This window comes from Dermacentor silvarum, chromosome 1, assembly GCF_013339745.2.
Source record: "Dermacentor silvarum isolate Dsil-2018 chromosome 1, BIME_Dsil_1.4, whole genome shotgun sequence".
Taxonomy (NCBI): Eukaryota; Metazoa; Arthropoda; class Arachnida; order Ixodida; family Ixodidae; genus Dermacentor; species Dermacentor silvarum.
In genome coordinates this window covers 210,791,748-210,813,322 of record NC_051154.1, presented here as the reverse complement: position 1 = coordinate 210,813,322, position 21,575 = coordinate 210,791,748, and the positions used below count along the sequence as shown (strand labels likewise).

General features: G+C 45.8%; 1 protein-coding gene and 1 non-coding gene across 2 annotated transcripts in view; one reads left to right on the top strand and one right to left on the bottom strand.

The window, feature by feature from the left end:
* Positions 1 to 9,331: 9,331 nt before the first annotated feature.
* The window catches only part of LOC119436720 (uncharacterized), a 33,117-nt gene continuing 20,873 nt past the window's right edge, over positions 9,332 to 21,575 (bottom strand). The window contains exons 3-5 of the mRNA XM_037703697.2: positions 18,396 to 18,473; positions 17,334 to 17,360; positions 9,332 to 9,746 (exon numbers count right to left, since the gene is read on the bottom strand). Coding sequence (XP_037559625.1) covers positions 9,687 to 9,746; positions 17,334 to 17,360; positions 18,396 to 18,473 — 165 coding nt within the window. The 3' untranslated portion in view covers positions 9,332 to 9,686. The remainder of the gene's footprint in view (positions 9,747 to 17,333; positions 17,361 to 18,395; positions 18,474 to 21,575) is intronic.
* Trnar-ccu (transfer RNA arginine (anticodon CCU)) lies at positions 18,734 to 18,806 on the top strand. Its single transcript has one exon. It is a non-coding gene; the product is annotated as a tRNA-Arg (tRNA).

Sequence of the window (21,575 nt, the reverse complement as noted above, 5' to 3'; positions counted from 1 at the left end):
AATGGGCGTCGATGACCGCGCACACTTGCTGTCAAAACGCTGGAGTGAGGAAGCTCGGCAGCAGCAGCGAGCGAATTGGCATTCGTGCTGCGTCTCGCTTCAACGCGAACTAAGCGGCGAGAACAAAGCGCACACGAAGCTATCAGCACTCGGCGCCCTTTGTCCCCATCGCACATCGCTTTCAAGATAGGGCCCGCGCGGCCGCACTATATACGCAGCGGCCAACGAAGTAGTTTGCCGAAGCTGGGGAACGCCAATTGCCACTACACTACACTTAAGCTGCGAATAGCGTCTTCTTGCCTTCGAATTACACACTTGGCGTAGAGCTGTCCACCCCACTGCGGTGCCTGAAAGCATTTTTGGTTCAACCTTCCATTTTCAGCCCCAAGAAGAAACGGAATTGTCATTGCTAGAAAGAAAGATATTGACAGAGAAGAGGACAGCCTGCTGACCGCACCGTAACTGTCTAGGCTGACACCTAAACATCGGTCAGCAGTGCACGGAGGAGGAGGGACGGAAATATGATGACAGTGATATGAAAGAAGAGAGCGCTCGGAGCTGGCAGCTCTGCAGGCATAAGCTGCTCTGCGAATGCTCAACACGCTCAGTATACGAGTGTGTGTTCCTGTAGGAACGTTGAAATCGACCAATACCGCTGTGTCCGCTTCCTCGCGTATACCTTAGGCACGCCGTCTATACTGACCAATCAATGAAGTTGGCCAGACTATACAATGTGCCTTATCTCGCACGCAGGCGGATCCACATGGCTAGAGTGACAGAGGAGCCATTCCACGTCGTCGATGGAAAGGCCAGGTGTTTGATACGCATCAAATAGCGCTTGACGGACTGTTGCAAACAAGGTGCAGCGTAGCGACAAATGTTCAAGCGTATCCGTTTGTGCGCACTGGGGGAACAAGTACGATGTCGCGAGTCCATTGCAAGATCAGTGAGTGCACGATGAGCATGGCAGCCACCCGCGTATCCACACAAGGACACAGGTACTTCTGACAGCTCTGCAGACGCAGCAATCATTCCAGATAATTCTGTCATGCATTAATTATGGCGTTTTACGTGCAAAAAAACACGATCTGATTATGAGGCACGCCGTAGTGGGGGACTCCAGAAATTTGGACCACCTGGGGTTCTTTAACGTGCACCTAAATCTAAGTACACGGGTGTTTTCGCATTTCGCCCCCATCGAAATGCGGCCGCCGTGGCCGGGATTCGATCCCGCGATCTCGTGCTCAGCAGCCCAACACCATAGCCACTGAGCAACCAAGGCGGGTAATTCTGTCATGCATATCCCCTCGTCGACAGCTGTCGAACTTGTTGGGGAAGGGGGGGGGGGGGCGCACTTCTCTCGAATTTACGAACCGGCTGCATGTATAGGTACGGTATTCACTAAACTTCTACGTATAGACGAACATTTCCTGATTGGCTGGCGGTCTTGCCTCTGCCACTCACAATAACCATCCACACTCAATAAAGAGAACCTTTGTTGATGCGGGCCCAGAAGGGCCGCCGATGGCTGATGGGATTTAATGTTCCGGATCAACACAAGGGCTGAAAGATGCCGCTGTGTAGTGGAGTGCTGCAAATTATTTTTGACCATGCACGTGATGTTCTTTAACGCGCACCCAATCCTCGGTGCATGATAATTTTTGCATTCCGGCATAATCGGAATGCAGTCGCCGCGGCCGGTGACCGAACGCGTGACCTCGTGCGACACCACAGCCACAATGCCACCGCCACGAATGAACCAGGAGTCTTCGCATGCATCGAACAACGTGTCCGAGTTGTGCCCTTCAACCTTTTACTTTGCTGCGAGTCCTGTGCACAGAATATTTTGGAAATCAGACAAATCCATCACCAGGCAGTCGAAAAAGCTCACCATGTACTCTTCCAGTGACTGATAAGTCATGCCGGCATCGTGAGGTAGAGAGAAATAAAAGCTTTTATTGAAATGAGGACGCGGGCTCAAAGCGTGGTTTCATATCCGCGCGGCTTCACGTGCGGAACGATCAGTGCCATGTTTTGATCTAGTCGTAAATGTTGGAAGCTCTACCAACATAGCGTGTGTGCGTGCGCGCGCGCGCGTGTGTGTGTGTGTGTGTGTGTGTGTGTGTGTGTGTGTGTGTGTGTGTGTGTGTGTGTGTGTGTGTGTGTGTGTGTGTGTGTGTGTGTGTGTGTGTGTGTGTGTGTGTGTGTGTGTGTGTGTTTGTGTGTGTGTGTGAAGCGCTTGGTGCAGCTTAAACGAATCGCTTGGGAGAGTGTTGTGTGCGGCCTCAATGCTTGCAGGCAAGCGAGATGGTGTGACGATGCCGAGTCATGTGCCGAATGTATGCTCTCAGTCCAATTAACATCAATGTATAGCTTCGATAGAATGGCCACACTCGCGATTGAAGACGCACTTCTTAGGAGGTCAGACACATTTTGGTGTCTTGGGCTTGCACACTCTGAAACCTGCGGATATTTGTTGTACAAGGGTGTCCCAGTGCGTTCAAGCTGTACCGCAAGATCTCAAATGTAGCACATTGTATATAGCTGCAGCAATGACTGCACTAAAGCGCCCTATGGTTGCCCGTTGAGAAACACGAGATAGTCCGCAATAGAGATCAATCTATTTGTTAAGTAGATGTAGGAGGAGGGCTCTGAGACAAGTCTCTCTCGATCATTTTGCCAAGAATTCGCCGCTTGGGTGCTGCTTGGCTGTTAATCCGCGCAAGGTGTCGTCGCTTTGCGAGCAAAAGCAACGAGTCAACTCTTTTCAAGTGAAAGTTCAGACCTTGCATGTCATCGTAAGTAATGGTGTGACGACATATCTCCGTCACAGACTTCTGATGCTGTAGGCGGACTTGTAAGTGCGTCACGCATTACGCCTACGTGCAACTATTGTAAGCGTATATTCAGCATGATTCAGCATTATACCGGGTGTTCAAAATTAAGCTTTACGGAATATTTAGAAATCGCCTGTGGCAGGTAGCATAATTCTTATCGTTGAGCTGGGTTATTGGATGGCGCAACCATTAGTAGCACGAGAAATCGAAACATATATTCAACTAATTAACAAAAATTTATTAATTAACTCTAAGTTAATTACTTTACGACACATATTGCAAATTACGAATTGTAGCCGGTGAGTTTGCAGGACGCATCCACTTCAAATTAATTTCCAGGATGACACCAGTTTTGAGATATTATTTCGCAAAGTGTGGGACGAAGTACATGGGCGTTCCAGTTACTTTTGCGCTTGAATGTATAAAATAGCATTTTGGTGAAAAAGTAAGTGGACCAACAGTGCATTTTTACGGCGAGTTTGATTGCGCATACCTCGAAACCGGTGTCATTATGGAAATTAATTCCAAGTGGATAGACCTGACAAGCTCACCGGCTACAATTCGTAAATTGCAATGTAAAGTAATTAACTAAGAAGTTATTTAGCGAATTTTGTTAATTAGTTGATTTCCCATCTGTTTCGATTTCCCGTACTACTAATGTCCGCCTCATCGAATAACCCAGCTCAATGATAAAAATTATGCTACCTGCCACAGGCGATTTCTAAACATTCCGTAAAACTTAAAAATTAACACCCTGTATTTCAGCATACATTCAGGTCATTCTCGGCGCCTTGAAATGTGTCGGAATCGGCAATGACATGTGCACAGCTATTCGTGCACAATATCTTTATTTTGACTAAAGACGGGCCAACGACTTCTCGTTGGTGTTCCGCAAGGGGGAGTGTTCAGCCCTAACTTTCATCTTCAACATTGCGCTTGCTAGTCTCATGAACTACACATCAAAAGGGTTACGTAAAGGTAACTGATAAGTTGGTTGTTGCTGTTTCCCATACCATCCCGTTGGCGGTATAAGATGCACTACAGTGGAGTGCTATCGAGAAAATTTAATTCTCACAAGCTCGGCGGATGTGAAAGGGAAAGAATATACAGCTACTTTAGCCAACATCTAACGTGCGGCCTTCGTGTGAGCCGTTCAGTGCGATGATCACTGCCCAGTGAGTCTTGCGGCAGGGCGAGCTGCGTACCAAGTTCCGATGCCCGTTTGTGGGGCGACATGGTATTGGCACAACAAATCGCGGCCCATGTGGTTCATGAAACCCGACAGCAAGTGAAAGCAGTTCTCTTCTCGCATCCGAACGCAGCGCTTATCCTTCGAACTCACGTTCTTTGAAATCAGTGGCGCGGCTTGAATAATCCGAAACTCCGCTACTAAATGCGAAAACCGAACTGCGTTACGAAGCTGCGAGTATTTTGCCGTTGAACTTTGTAGGCGAAAAGTGTGAAGAGGAAGGGAGAAAAAGGGGACTACTAAACAAAGAAAACAGCCTCCACTATATGGGTTCCGAGAAAAAAAAAAAAAAAAAAGTTGTACTTTGTCCCACTTTCGCAGTGGAAACGCCACACCAACACATCGTGCAGCACGGTTCTGGAATTCAAGATGCGGTTGCACTTCGCAATTATATACTCGCCTGCGGACCGATCGGGACGGGTTGCGCATCATTACGACAGTTTTAATTATGGCTGCGTTCATTTTCATTCACGGCGCAAAGCGGGCAGAGAACTTTCCCGCCGCAACTTGCACGGTTTATCATTATTCGCGCTTGCGGCGAGCTAGAGTCATGGCTATGGAGACCCAATTTTCCTTCTTCGCACCGAGAGAAAGGACAGAAGAAGCCAGCGAGCCCGCCGCGATGCATGCGAATGGAAGGGAGCAGCGGAGGAGGACGAGACAGAAGGAGCAGGCGATTAACAAGCGCGTGCGTGTTCTGTTGTCCCCCCCACGTGGGACTGTGACGCATGCGTTGCCGAACGGCTCCCAGTAGGAAGTTCTCACAGCAAGATCTGGGAGACAACGCGACTCGCTGGAGTTGCCGAGGCAAACACCCGCCTATAATATGCAGATGTTTCGGTCGTACAAGGTGTGAGGGGTTAGATGGTGCACGCTGAGTGCTGCGAAGTTTCTTTTTTAATCGGGTGATCATGACCGTTTATCAGAGTAAAATAAAATAAAAAGAAGTCTGGCAGGTTGGCTCTCTGGCCTCCCTGTTGGTGCGCGTACAATATATGTTATACCGGAAGAAAAGTTACGTGTTATACAGGAAAGCGTGAGCTGCTTCGTCAAGCTTAATTATTGGTAGCGAGATGTTCTTGGCGCGGTATTGTTCATTTTCTTATCTGCCATCGTGGCTGTGCGACACACCGTCTTTTTACCTGACGCTGTTTTGCAAAGGAAATGCAGCGATGACCTTTTTATGGTCTCGCATTCTGCGTGTAGCCTCTATTTCATCCACCCTTTCTTAAAGCGAAGCTTCCATTTCTCGTTTGTCCGACGCTTTCTTATCAAATATAGTGAGCCGATTCCAGATACTTCGTAATAAGGTCGATCCTGGACGGTGCAATCAAAATTTGGTCGATCCCAAAGACTGCGTAACATCTCCGATCTCGGAGATGATATATTCAAAACTGGGTCGATTCCGGAGACTGTGTATCCAAGAGGTGGTGACTTGGTTGGCCGATCCTTACACCACTGCAGTATAAGTGTACTCGCAAGGGTCTTAATGTGGTCTGTAACTGCAGGCACTGTAATCCTGATAATTGCGATAATGCTGTAGCATTACAGCCGCTCACGTGTAGCATGTGTACCCATGGCCTTTTTGCCTTTATCTTTGTTGTCTTTCCATGACGAAAATCCGCAGTACTTTTCAATGAGCTTGTAGTGCAGTTATACATTAGGGCTTGGGTCATTTCTGATAAACGTTTGTAAAGTTAAGCGTGCCGCTGTATATACACCCGAAAATCGTTTAAAAGGCGAGAGAACACCTACGCTGACCACCACACTATATGGTGTCTTGCCCACCGCCATCCCGCGGCTGTGTCCACGAGACATCAGACCGCCATAAAAATGATGGCTTGTATAGGTGTGGCATCAGCATCGTATTTCCCCACCAACCACAAAAATTCTCGCGCGTGTAGTTTTGCGAAGGGGGTTAACAAGGAAGATATTTGCAGTATCATCCGTGCCAGCGTCGTACGCTCAGGATACCGTTGGCTTGCGGCGCATGTTACGCCGAATACATGGAACGGCGCCATTAGATGACTTTAACCTGTCCGTGAGGTATTGCCGTTTACAGAATACCGGAAGCGTGGGGCCAAGTTTGTGACGCCGAGTTCTTTGTAAAGAGATGGTAACGCACAGATGACCCAACTGTATTAGAACTTATTGTTGCTCTTATAGCTGCGTGCGTTGCTAACCACGATCGTTTCCTGCATTGTGTAATGTTGAAATATGTGACGGTATTAAAAAATGAAATGAACTAGAGCACGAAAAACTCAAAATTTAACGACCGCGTTCTACCTACAGCAGCTGGTGCAAAAGCATTGGCATCAACAGTCATTGACTTATCACTCTCTATTTTCCCGCTTTTCGGCGAGGACACCATGCAGCGCAAAAACATTCGTAATATGTTGCAATTGAACAAAGCGTCATGAGATGTCGCTATCAGCGCTGCTGGCATCCGGTATTCCGCAAAAGGGCTCAGTAAAACTTACGCGAGCACTGCAGCAGCATACAGGAATTGGCCGCGGGGCGGTCCTTTGGCGAGGCGTTGTCACCTGTGCTCATGTAAAGATATGCCCGAGTTTCACCGTACAATAGTGTTCTGCAGGGGTTGTTATATTCAAAGCTATGAAGCCTTATGGCCTAAAGTGATGCTTGAGTACAAGTACTACTCATAATATAATGTCAAAAAAAAATAAAAAAAATCGACGGCCCTTCCACTACGTGAAGATGGTTAACCAGTGAAGCTGAAACGTGCGGCCCCGGTGTTTATCACCGGTTTAATCCCGAGGGTTCATTAAAGTATTTCTCAATTATGAGGTTACACACACGTTCGGCTGCGACGGAGAGAACGACGTCACTGACGGTATGCCCGCAGTCCGCCGTTGTCGCTTGCGTTCGATGTCTCGAGTTTTTGATCGGCGGCGTGGTTAGCAGCATTCACCGGCCCATAGTCGCTTGGGATTCTTCGAAATTAAATTGCTTCAAAATTGAATCTGTCCATCACGTAAGACAATGAATGGCTCATACCCCCTTTAGCAATGGCTCATACCCCCGTAAACGCGGCCTCCCCATTACGACGACAGAAGTGAAATTCTACGCTAGAATGATGAGCGGCAACGCGAGCGCGTGCCGAGCACGAGCACGAGCGCAATCTGAGGGGCGCCAACGAGCCAGCTGCTGAAGAAGACGACGACACTCCAGCCAGTGCTGATGATGATAGTTTTCTGTACACAGGCGATTTCGCGTAGCCATATACGATTTCGCCTAGCCAAGTAAAGCTTCGCTTTAAAAATTGTCCGTGCGCGACGCACGCTTGCATAAGCGCGCACGATGTGAGCAGCTAGCACGTGATACGGGTTGTTGCGTATTATGCGTTAAATATTGCGCAGCTCTGAATACCTGTGTAAAGCTTGGCATTACGTGTAGTAAGCTTACAGTTGATGTCCAGCATTTGCTGTGTCCAATTAAATCCAAGAAAGTACGCCACTTATACGTAGAAGCATAGCATATATGTGCCCGCGTGATTCAACACGGGCGTACTTCTGATCACTACAAAAAAAAAAAAAGAAAAAGAAACGGCATCGCAAAATGCACTTATCTTTACCGACAGCACGTCGCCAAGTACAAAATGTTATTTAAGTTGGGCTATTTACACTCTCATTGCACTCTACTACGCAACACCTTACTTGGAGAATGGCCAGGAAGGCTCTCTGTATCAGCCCCGTATTCATTGCTGTATAGGCATCAGTAACTTGAAACATCGGTGCATTCTCGGGAGGCATCGTGGAAAGTTTCTCGCCTATAGCAATGACTTGCAAGTGGCGTGGAAATTCAATAGGCCTGCACTCCTAACGCTGCCTGCAGCGATCACTGCCAGTGTCGTTGTGAGAGCTAGCGTTTTCGCGAGGGTTATTTCGATCGATGCCAAATGTTAATCATTCGCGGGCAAAGCGCTGAGAAGCATGGCTTGTAAATAATTGTGAACGCAGAAAGCGACGAACTGGGGAAGCCCGAGGGGCTATAGCATCGGCTGACGATGGCTCTCAATGCATCTGGCTCGTAATGAACACACCTTCCAAGCTTTTACAAAGGAGAAAGCTTTGCTGTATAATATATCGGCGTATCACAGCTCTTGAGAAAAGTTGCCGGCAGAGATCCGTTGAATTGGTTTTCGGGATGTATAGAGCAGCCGCATTCTCGATCTTGGCAGAAAGTATTTCAGAACGGCGGGATAGCTTTGATATTTGATCAATGCATTGCATGCATGGTGTTGAAGCATGCACATGTCCCAGCTATAACACCCGTGAGATCATCAAGACTGAAATGATAAGTAAGCCTGTCGATAAGTATGTCAGTGCACCTTACGTTGCAATATCAAAATATGAATTTCAACACCTTGCCGGTCTGTGATGTAATCACAGGCATGTGCTTGACAGCGAGAGTTCATTGCTGAAATAAAAGGTGTTGCGAAGTTGCGAAGTAAGCGAACTTATGCGGACTGTAGAAATTAAATGGACACACTAGGCAATAGTTCCGAAGTAAACTGCCGAGAGAGAGAGAGAGAATAAACATTTATTAAGGCATTACGAGCAGTGCACCTTCCTTCGGGTGTAGTCCAGGGCCCCAATGTCAGCGGACACGCGGCGAGCCCGCAGGATCAGGTTCTCCTGCTACCGCCGGTTTGAACGGCGCAGCGCTGATCAGTCCCGGGAGGAACGTGTGGGGAGGGGATGGGACGCCCGGGGGTTGTGGAGCTTTCCATGTAGAATGGTACACCGTGTAGGCAAGCCCCATGACGCGGACAGTACGAGGGGTACAGTGTGGGGTGGAGGAGGTGCAAGATGTGGAGGCAGGGAAATGGAGTTAGCTTGGAGTTGACGTCAGGAAATGGGTGGCGGCCGCCCGGTCGAGGAAAGGGTGGGGCGGTGGGTATAGTGCAGCGGCCCTTTTTATTGTGAGCTAGGATTACAGTGTAGTAGAACATGTCGCACCGCACGGCCAATGGTGGCCGTGCGGTGCGACCGGAAGGATCTTACATAGTTGTATATGCTTGTTCCGATCCGGGATGGGACGAGGTTGTTTGTATAGCACGGCAGATGAACTGCTTGTTTATAGGCCGGTTTCCAGCTTTCTTAAACTGCTCCTCGTCCTTGTGGCTAACGTGCGGGCTTTCCAGTACACTCAATGCATAGTCGGCAATCATGTGTTTGAACGGAAGGTGCACCTTGAAGCGCGTCACTGCATAAAAATAGTCGACAGGAGTTTCACATATCTCTTCAATTTTTATTTTTTTCTATGCTAACTACAATTATTTCTTTTTTCGCGACGCTGTATCGCTCGAGGCGGTGAAATTGTAGTCGGTGACGATGTCTCGCCAGGCCAGCCGCATTCCGGGGCTGGTGTCTGGGCCGTCCTTGCGGGAAACCACGCTCCTCGTGCGCCGACAATCACTCGCTGGGACAGTTGTTTCTCGAACATCTCCGTAGCCGGCGCGCGGGAACTGAAATGCCGCGCGCTACAAACTATACGTGCCCAAGAGAGCGGTTTCCCCGAGACGGCTGGGCTCGAGAACACGCCCCGGTTGGCTGCCGTTGAATGAAGTCGCATGCCTAGGACGTCTTAACACCGCAGCTTCCGCTGGCCTTTTTCCATTCCTCCAGGTAGTCGGCCTGTAAAAGAGATAACACGTCGTGAGTTAGCTGAAAACTTACGAACGTTTTAACGTGTGTGTGTGCGTGTATACTATGAACTTCTCCTTCTCATCTTTCAGTCCCCTTTCTCACTTCCTTAATGCAGGTATAGCCAACCGGGCTCGGCCTAGCTAACTTCCATGTCTTTCCCTATACTTGTCTCTCTATCTCTCTCTCTCTATATATATAGTTATATAGGAGAGTGCGACGTTCGCTAACGATTTGTGTTCTCGGAGATAGATACGCTGATTTGACGAAATGGCAAGCAGGATTGTCGCTGCAGAAGAATTGTTTCCGCTGCGTGCTCAGACAACTCTGTGATGCACTTTTCGGCACGCTCTAGTTCTGTTGGCGGCTTTGCCATAGGTGTACACGCGGTGTGCAGGTCACGCGGTCTATACGCGCGCAGGAGCCTTTACTCGGGGCGTCACGTGATGGAGAACTCGTCGAGGTAAGTAATGCTGCTGAGAGAGAGCGAGATACAACGGAATTGAGGAAAATGTCGTAAGACAAAATGATAAGCGCTTCCGAATTCCGAATGCGTACAATTTCCGAATGAAATCACTTAACGGGCTATATATGTTGTCCCACTATTTCCAACGGCGTCGTTTATACTCCCTACTGTATTTTTTCTAAATTCGGTATCTGATGCTTGCTAATTAATGTGATATGATGTTTTCTTTTTTCCTAGAGTGAGTATTTGGTACATGTTTAAACATTAAATGATATCCTTCTTTTTTTCTTCGAATCCAGTATTATGCTTGCTTTCGATATTCATGTGCTCCCTGTCTCATTTCCCGTCATTTCAAATTACGCTGTGTGCCTTGTTGGCGCTGAGGGTACTGTGATAAATAAATAAATAAATAAATAAATAAATAAATAAATAAATAAATAAATAAATAAATAAATAAATAAATAAATAAATTATGAGTGCGTATTTCAATAACAAATATTGCATAGAGATCCGTAAAATGCAAAACTCCTTCAGCAAATATCTTCTCAACTGAGCTAAAAAAGAAAGTAGCTGTTTCGCAGGAAAGGCAAAGCATCGATTGCGATAGCAAATTAGTAGAGAGCTATACGAAGCAAGGATAGCAGTTGAATGGGCCGTATAAAGTTGTAAACATTCGCTTACTAACTAAATAGACAAGCACAGTGTCACGCACGCATAGGTAAACATGAACTCATTCCGCTCGATGACCGCGGAAATTCACTTTGAAAATGCCGGAGTGAGAAAGCGCGCCAGCAGCAGCGGCCAAATTAACCTTCACGCTGTCTCTCGTCTCGTTTCAACGCGAACTAAACGTCTAAAGCAAAGCGCATACGAAGCTACCGGCACTCACCGCCCGTACTTTGTCCCCATCGCAGACCCCTTTGAAGTTGAGGCCCGCGCGGGCGCGCAATTCGCCCACATCGCAGATCGCTTTCAAGATACGGCGCCTGCGCTGCCGCGCTGTGAGCAGCAGCCGACTAGGGAGCCTACATGCAACGCTGTTTTGCATTGTAGGGAGCTTCAGCCGACGGAGCAGAAAGCACCCCCCCCCCCCCCTCTTTCCTCTCTCTCTCCGTCGGCTCGCCCCCGTGCCTCGCGCACGAAAGAAGACCGCGCGCTTCCAGCCTGCCTTCTTCCCTCGCGTTCGCGACATTGAGCCGCGGTTGCCGGCTCACCTTCGTACTGCACACACACAGCGTACGGCGCGCGGCGACGATTTTATCGCCGTTGGAGTTTATGCGGAACCTCACGGCGACGGTGACGGCAGGAATGCGCTTGGAGTGTCCATATAATTGCTATCGCAATAAAATAAATTATCTTCTGCATACACAAGCGCGGAACTGCGCTGAAAAGTGGGAAACCCGCTAAGGAAGCCGTGTTAGATACAGTCGACATCTAAAGTTTAAGGACCGCGTGAAAAAACGTTGAATTGTCGAGCAGTTTATGACCGTATATGGCCCGTAACATCGTACAACACTACGTTGTTCGCATGTATTCTTTGTGTATAACACTTATGGATATCCAATTATTAGGTGGCGCACCTGCATGCAGGCTACATTTGATCTTAGCCAAAAGGCCGAGAAGCGAAAAAATATTCAACGTTTTATATGATCTCGCAGTCCGTAAAGATTTCACGCCGACTGCATACAGACTGAGCTAGCGAAGGGCTCGCACTTATTCTTTCTTGTTTGAATACTTTTCACATTCCGGCAAATAAATCATTCTCGGTAGCGGCGCGTCGAAATATAGAACATTGAACACAAACATTAATTTGCAAGTTGCCGCCATATTCCGTATACTTAAGGTAAGGCACGCGGAGGCGCGCGTCTTGACAGTGGCCTTTGACGAAGGTAGCTTTGATGATCCTACTCAACAGACCAACTTCGCAACAACGGAAGGATATATGACAATAGCGATAGCCTACAAAATGAAGCATGTGCCGTAAATTGCGCGATTATAGGAAGGTCGGTACGTTACATCTTCACAAAACTGTTGTATCGCGGCGTGCGGCCGCGATACACCAACAAGCTGCGTATGCGGTTGCAAACGCAGATTGTACAGAATCTACAGATGTTCTGTATTCATTTCTGCTTTCTTTAACAAACTCAGTTCACGTTGAACACCTTCCTATTATAAACTGTATTTGTTAATTCGCTAGCGCTTGGCGCAACCACGATTTGGCAGTCTACATTAGCTGCCATTTACAATACCCGACGCAAGCGAGGAGTCCAAGAACAATTCGTGCTTTACAAGAAGAGAGGGTATTTCACTGTCTCTAATTGGCACCAGGAAGGAAGTTGGGCAATTTGGTACATCCACAATAATCAACAGAAGTAAGCAAGCAGACACAGTGAGATTGCGCAGCTCATCAGAGATAAAGAAACAAAGAAATGCACGCGAGAGCAAGCAAGTAAAACGTGGATGTCGTGCAATGAAGGCACTGGTATTGATAAAAAAGAAGAAAAAAAAATAAGCAAACAAAGGAAGCCAGACGTTATTGCTTCACTGGTATGATAAGAGTGCGGAGAACAATGGGGATGTCTCTGAAAGCGGCACAATTTCGCCCTTGTCGCGCTGCTTGGCAAGCAAAATAGGACAGGCTTAATCTGCAAGTCAGCGCTTGTGGGCTCGCCCGTAGCTCGTGGTGCCCAATAGCCACAAATTGGCACGGCGACACGCTAAAACACGCGTGGCAAGCTTATCCGGTGTTAAATCGTTGGCAGTATATGGCAGGTTTTCAATGCTGTCTTACGGAAATAACAACCTTTACTATTTTAATCCCCCAGAGTGGATGTGCCAAGGTGAAACAAGGTGCATGTAGCCTTAAATATATTAAAGCAACAGACGAATCCACGTTGCCTATAAACACCGCTTTTTCTTATTGTTTTTTGAAAAAACTGATCGCGAAGTGCATCACTTTATTTCCTGAACGTGAATTCGTTCTGACTTATTGTCAGCATGGTTTTCGAGATAAAAGGTTGACAAATGTGGAAGTTTTAGCTTTGTCTGATTACGTTAATTTACATTTGAACGACAACGTCACTGTGTTAGACAATTTTTCTAGACGTGCGAAAAGCGTTTCATACTGTGAATCACAACATATAGTTAAATAAGTTATAGAATTATACACGATTTCGAGGTTTAACTTTTCAATTTTTTTTTTTGCAGCTACCTTAGTAACAGAAAGCAGGTAGTTGCCGTTGTAGATACCAAATTCGACTTTTCTGACATACTTACAGGTGTTTCTCAAGGCTCGGTACTGGGAACGATATCTTTTTCTTTATATGCACATGATCTTCCCAGTGCCTTAAGCGATTTCTCTTCTGTATAATATGTAGACGGCACTGTTATTCTTTCTGCATTAGACTCGCCAGACTAAGCTTTCCGAAAGGCTAATGATGAACTTTTACGTGTTAACCAGTGGTTCACGTCCAGTAAGCAAACTAGAATTTAAAAAAAAAGAGCATATTGCCTTTACTTCTTCGTGGAAAACACCTCTTAAAAGAATGCCATTCTCTTTGTCTAAATGACAATGTACTTGAGTGCGTAAGCTCTATAGCTGTAATCTAGTTTAGTACTGTATTCAATACAAAACGTCTTGAAAAAGTTTTTAACCTATCCACGTTCCATGGTTGGCGTATTCACTATTTCATTCGTTCAACATGCCCCCTCCCGACCAGACGAGCTTTAGTCAAACCATCGATTTCATCAAGCTACGGCAGGCGTTCGGCCGACCTACAAATAATTGACGTTCATCAGTACATTTCGCTGATGGCCAGGGTGTCCTTGTTCAAGGCCCATTAAGTGCAGTTTATTTTCTGTGAATAAGGCTTCCGCACGGAAGCCGAAAGTCTTAAAAGCTTTCAACCTATCCTTTTTGGTCAGCGTTTCCACTGTAGTTCATTCGTTCAATATTCAGTGCTTGGGTGTCACATTAGATCAGCATCTTCACTGGAAGCGTCATATTACTTCTCCATGTAAATAATAAAGCAGTTTTATTCTTTACTTAATGCCGTTGTTACTTGACAATGCCACTCTGAGAACAATTTACTTTAGCATATTCCATAGCCATCTATCCTACTGTATTGCATCCTGGAATCATACCTATGTACTTTTCGTATGTAGAACCAGTTGCACTTCGTCAGAAGAAGCATTGCGATTTATGACGTTCGCTGATTACAATGCTAGATCTACGCCGCTGTTGAAAAGTGTAAGTAATTTTCAATTTGTTACTCAATTTTAAGACAAAAATAAGTACAGACCGTAGCATAACCAGTAAGTGCCTTTCGAGGTCATCAAATTTTTTACACTCCGGATGCTATACACGCAATGTTTTGAAAGGAAATTTTCTCCTGCCGAAAATTCATAACTTATATGAATTATATGGAAAGATAAGATTAAGCAGCACTGGATCACTCTTGTGGAACAACTAGCCATCAGAACTAAAAGACGTACGCCCCAAAAAGTTTCATCATCATTGAAACACCATTACCATACGCTACTATCGTCCGTTTAAGTTTATGCTTGGGCCATTTTTCTGCTTTTGTTACTGCTTGTGTATCTTTAATTTCAATGATATCACCATTTTTTTAGGTTTGTCGTGATTAATATCAGAAATGCCTGCCGTGTGTTATGTAAATACGCATTTACGTATTTGTGATTTATCGTACTTGTCTGCCGCTTTGCCGTTGTAAATGTTGTGGGGAAAGGAGATAAGGGCTATGTATAGCTGCGGCGCTCTATGGAAGCCTCAAAGGGAAGCTACACATTGAGTTGCGTGTCTCTCTAACACGCTAGCCCGCATAGCCGTAGCCGGTCCTCGAAGGGCGTCGCGGTGTTCAATTGGACCGGTGCTTGTCCCGCGGAACGTTCTAACAGTCCTGACCATTCTCATACTAAGTGATGCACTACGTTTGAGGACACGTACCCCACTTGCTTTAGCAGCGCTTGCCGTTGAAGTAGTCGGTTCATAGCCCAAAAATAAAATAAAGCTCAAAGCAGAGAGACGCAAGAAAGAGGGCGGGGCGTATCTTTCTTATGTCTGTTTTAAGCTATAATTTCTCTGGTAAGGTCATCTTGCGCCTACATTACATTTCGTTTACGGCGGTGATACTTTGCTTGCAAATGTTTTGTTGGGCACAGGCTCTGACCTTGGTCACTACATTATCATGAGTTTGAGTTCATTTCCCACAACACGTACGTGAGACGCACAAGGTGTTGTCAGGAAGACGGAGTAAATGCTGCTATAAATAAAACCACGATCAGCCCCAGCTCCCAACTTTTTTTTCTTCTCTTTCTTTTGGCAGCGCATACAAGAATAAATACAAGTGTGGCCACAGCGACAAAATAAACAAGATCTCGATATTATATATTCAACCAGAATAACATTTGTAGGGATTCAAGTGCAATAAAAAAAATTCTGCTCTTAATGTGTCACCCGGCCACGCTGGATATTGTAATGAATAAACAACATACGAAAATATGGAAGAAGGAAACAACGCGCAACTGAAAAATCATCACACAGCAAAGTACGACACAACACTGCAATCCTAGCGCAAAACGAATAGACCAAGAACAAGAACACACATACACACACAAAAATAGAAACACTGCCTAACAAGGACAGCTGAAAACAATAGCATGTACCGGTATGCTGTGACTTGCTTCAGCAAAAGTTCACGCAATCTATTCTTTGGTAAGGTGCGTAATCCTTTCTCTGTTAACTTGTTTTTGTTCACAATATGTGGGAGACTATATTTTAACGTTTGGAATCCATAGATTCGAGCGCGGTGTAGGAACATAGCTATGTTCGTGGTGACGGATAGAGTGAAACAAAGTGTTTACCTGCAGGCCTGTAAGGGTATGTACGATAGCCTTTTTATGAATTTCTGATTTAAGTGGTACGAGAATGTGGTATTCGTAAAGAGAAGTAAGTTTTGTAATGCTGTGTTTATTAAACAATAGGGAAGTATGTGCATTATATTACAGGTTCCGCTATCGCGCGCATTGCATTTTTTGCAGCACTACTAAACTATTGATTGATTTCTTAGTGGTGCTTTTGCAGACTAAGTGGCAGTAACGCAGGTTGGAAGAGAAAAGGCATGTGGTACAGCATCAATTTCTGAGGGACAGGTAATACTTACTTAACACTTCTCATCAAACCAAGAACTTTGCATAATTTGGATCGTAAGCTATCAGTATGAGAATCCCATAGCATGCTTTCCTGCAATATTGCCCCCAGTGTTTTTGCTATCGACGAAAGATGTATCTCATTGTTATTTAGTGCCAGTGCACCCACAGGAATATTTGATTTTTTAGCGTTCATTCGGCTACTAACTATTGAAGTGTTTCAATGTCATGCCCCCACCTTTGGCACTATACATACCAAACGAATCAGCATGGAGAAAAGCCTTGCTTTTGCTATATACTTCAGGAAGCGCCGCCAATCGTGCAGGCGTACAGGCGTACGAAAAAAAAAAAGAGAACAGACTTTATATATATATATATATATATAATATATATATATATATATATATATATATATATATATATATATATATATATATATATATATACAAGCAGTGCCACAGCCACGGCCAAAGCCGAACCAGGAAACACTCAACCACCTTCCCGGCAGTGTGCGAAAAGAGTGCCGACTTGGCGCACTGACGCATTATCGAGGCGACGTAGAACGCGAGCCGGGAGACGTTTGCATCTCTGTCTTTGGGTTTATTTCCGCGTCCTTGCGTCGCCTCTCTGCCACCGCTTTCAGTGCTGGGACACTCGCCCGTGGGCTGTGCACAGCTGGCCTTTCTCCCAGTGGGCTTTCAGCTGCGTCTCAGCGATTTTAAGTGCGGGCCATCTCGTCGCCACTGCCGCGCAAATAACAATTACAATCATATTCGCAATGCGCGTGCACGTCTCATGCGTCGACGGGCGCAAGTAGACTTCGCGCAGAAAGAAAGAAAGAAAGAAAGAAAGAAAGAGAGAAAGAGAGAAAGAGAGAAAGAAGAAAGAAAGAAAGAAAGAAAGAAAGAAAGAAAGAAAGAAAGAAAGAAAAAGTGTTTTCTTACCGTGTGCAGGAACGGTAGAAGTTCCTTCTGCAAGCGTAAGGAAAGAGTTCTCGTTTGAGTTCGCTGAAGTAATTATTAATGACGACACTTTTTCCATTACGTGTAAGCGATCCTCGATTAAACGTATACGTTTAGAAAATGTGACAGTTCAGGGGTCAGAGCAGCCCCGAAATTGCTTCAGACAACCGGCCCGATGTCTCCAATCCGTCGGGCTATCGCCCGAACAGAATAGCATGCAATTAAGAAATATCGTGAGCTGCAAACATTCCGCGAACATATCATGCCAGAATGAATTATTTTCTGCTCTAAGAAACTGACGTCTTTTTTGTGTTGTTGTTTATTTTCAATAAAATTTCAGCTTTCAGTTAAGCACAATGTTCTCTGCCACAACGTATAGTTCAGTATGCATGCCAGTTCACCTGTTGAACATGTCAGACTAGCCGCTGCATGACTCCATGAAATATACCATGTACAACGTTTATGAAAATTTTCAAAGCCGCTCGCAACCTTCGGAATTCGGCCCGACTAGCTAGCCGACTCGACCAAATTTTATCGAGTTTGTTAAACGTGCCCACTGCGGGGGAAAAAAAAAACACGGCGTTTCGATGTCACAATTGTTGTGGGCGTTTTCACAATAGCGAGAGACCTGGTGTGCGCACGTATATATGTTTACTGAATTGCCTGCATGCGGCATCCCGCTCCAGGTTAAAGAAACGGCGCACAGCCGCGATTCATTCCGCGCGTCCGCAGAGCAGAGAAATGGTTCCTTTTCTCCTGATACGCGGAGCCGCCACTTCTTGGTACAGCCATAATCATACATACACAGAAAAACCCTGTATATAGCGTGTGTCTTTCAAGCGAACAGTTTTCCCGTTTGCATTCCGAGAAAACGCTTGCTTAATCAAAATCGCTCGTTAAGAGAATGGCAGCGCTGATGCGCTCAAAGAAAAAGCCGCAGATACACAGAAGTATAATAACAAGGGGGAGGCGGTCGGACAAGGTCAAAACAGAGTAAATATCAATGTTGAAAAAAAAAGGCCGTAGTTATTCTGTTATTCTTACAAGGTTTCCGCCGTTCTCGCACACTTTGCGGATGAAAGCGCCTCCTTTGGACGGCAGCCTGGCCATAAAGTCCGCCACCTGGAAGAGTCGCAAAAGGTCGGAAGGGAATCAATCAAACACTGTTCGGCGGTATACTGTGAAAACGTTTCCTCAATTGATAAGTAAACAAATATATCTATATATAAATATATGCAGTTCACGTGTTACATGGCGCCATCGGGCAATAAATAGATGTTCCACATCCGCTCACCATGGCTCTGAGTGGCGCTGGCTAACACTCCCAGGGGGTAGATATATAGAAAACATTAATATCCAAGTTAGTGGACGGATTAATAGCCGCCGCCGTAGCACAATCGGAAGTGCAATGCACGCCTAATGCAGAGGTTGTGGGTTCGGCTCCCACCGGCGGCAAGTTATCTTTTCGTCCACTTTCATTTTCCTTTTCTCTATTATTTTCTACATTAAAAATTCAACCGCAGCTAATTTCCCCGATGCGTTCCTTGGCTTCATTTTCTGTTGGCTTTATATGCTCGTGATTAACAAAAACCGAGCTCCCCGGTTTCCCGTCTTCTTTCGTTTATATACAAATATATGTCTGTAGTTTTCATTTCAACGGGCGGTTCATTTAATCTCGAACTCCATTCAAGCAGTGGCGTAGACTCACGTATAGAAAGAGTAGTTCGGTACATTCGAACCAGTCGTGAAGCTATCATGCATTGAAGCAGACGAGACACCGAGTATTAGCCATAAATGTTGCCACATAGTCCGCACAATGCCGTCAAATTTTGACCATGTCATTCATTCGCTTAAATAATGCAAAGAACTCCGGGTTTTCTTTTTTTCGTTTTTTTTTTTTCTGTACCGGGCGACACGCGACGTTTGTCACCGTCTCTCTTTTTTTCTGTCGGAGATCTCAAGCCGTGCTTACAGAGCGACATGGTTTGATCAGAAATCGAAATCTTCAGGTTTATTTCACATTGACCGTTCGCTTCAATTTAAAATCCCCTTCACATTGGTTACAACCAGAACCTTTGAAACGCTCATTCACTGTCTGTGGCTTGGTACCGCGTATACAAAACACTTTCTAGGAAAACATTTCAAGATCTGATAGTCCAGAATGTAATTGTGGCCACGCGGATAAGGATATACAGCAGCTTCTGTTGGAATGCCCGCAACACGATATACAGAGACAACGCTTAGCACGTGCTTTAATGGCATTGGACCGCAGTCCCTTCAGCCTCAGGAAGATCTTAGGTCTTTGGCCAACATATTCATTTCAAAGACGAGAGTTACTTGCCCTCCAAAGATTTCTAGAAGCGAGTAATATTCTCGGAAACTAGTGAGTAGAGTGTTTATCTGTGATAAGCTTCTCTATGTGAATAATTTGACCCGACTTTGGCCCATTCAATGCCCATGGATTCATGTACCTTCATTTTAATCAAATCCGTGTTTTCTGATGTGCCCTGATTTTAGTGTGACCGGACTTTGTGTTGCTGGAAAAAATAAATTATCGGGTTTTACATGCCAAAGCCACCATCTGATTATGAGGCACGCCATTGTGGGAGGGGGGGCTCCGGATTAATTTGGACCACCTGGGGTTCTTTAACGTGCACTTAAATCTAAGCACACGGGTGTTTTCTGCATTTCGCCCCCCATCGAAATGCGGCTGCCGTGACCGAGATTCGATCCCACGACCTCGTGCTCAGCAGCCAAACACCATAACCACTGAGCAACCACGTCGGGTACTGTGTTTCTGAGTTGACTTTCAGTTGCAGTGTGGCTTAGTGTACTTACGTGACTGGACTTCGTGTTATTGTGGTTTGGAGTTGACTTTTAGTTTTAATGCTTTTAAGTTTATTCTTTTTTCCTTTCTCTACGTGAAAAGGAGTAGCCAGCGCCAATTAAAGGCAATTCCTAAGCATCACATAATAATTTTTTTAAAATGTCCTCGTGTTTTCGTGCGTTACGTGTATAAAGTCAAGACGTACCAAATCGCCCAAACCGCCACACTTGTGAGGCCTTCCAATTTCCACATAACGCGCAGCACCGGCCAGTAAACGAGCCGAGGCCAGTATACACGCGGAGACGTGAATGAAGCCGCTAGGTCGCAGTCGTGGACTCCCCTCTTGCTGTTACGGAAGTCCAAGAGTTGGCGCCACGCGTTTAATAGTTGTTTGAAATCTCATCGTTATATATTCTAAGTGCGAGGAAGCCGCAGCTGGCGCTGATCGAGCCACGCACATGACCAATATAGCGGTGCCTTTTATGCTGCATACACTGTAAAAAGTTTCCGTAATTTTACAGCAAAAACCTACGTAAAATTTACGTAGACCATTCTGTTTTATGAAAAACGGCGGGATTCTACGTAAAAAAGACGGACGTGAGCTCCGTTTATGAAAAACGGCGGGATTCTACGTAAAAAAGACGGACGTGAGCTCCGTTTTTGAAATACGGAGAGGCGTCCGTAATTTCATGAGGAGGGCAACTGAACATGTTACTAGTGAAAAATGAACACGCAACGAATATAACGAAAAGACACTGTCTACTCTCACTGCCAGTTACATATATCACCATAGATAACGCTGTTGACCATTATTCGCGTGCGAGCATAGTAAACACACAAAAAGAAGCAGGTAGGGTTTGAGCGGTGGCGCTGCTTACCACCCCTTCATCGCGCCTACACGCTGGGTTGGATTCCTCCAGCACAAACAACTGTACGAGTACTCGCTAATGGCGGACGGTGGAGGTGGTGTTCCTGGCGCATTTGTGATTTCACACTAAATAGGAAGGAATCGGCGCTGGATTGTTACACAAGTAAGTGATTTAAGTGTCCTTTTTTCCTTGTTGGTGCACGTCGCGCGTGCGAAATGCTCCGCGATGGCCGGTGATGGGCTCAATTGTGTTGTGTGAGCACGCTATTTAACGAGATTCCTTGGCCATGAGGATTGACAAAGCGACATTGCGAGTCTGTGATAAAGGGGGTGTTTCATTTGTTGTGTTTAATGCATACTCACTACAACTGAGACGTGTAGGCAATATTAGCGGCGTTGACGCCTCTAGTAGCTTTGTCGTCTAATGTGGCCGCTGGTTTACGGACGTTAGCATTCCAGTTAGTACTGTGTTGTGCTGTGTGCTCGGCGTTCCAAAATTAAGTGAAGGCGTTGTACCCATTAGTATCTC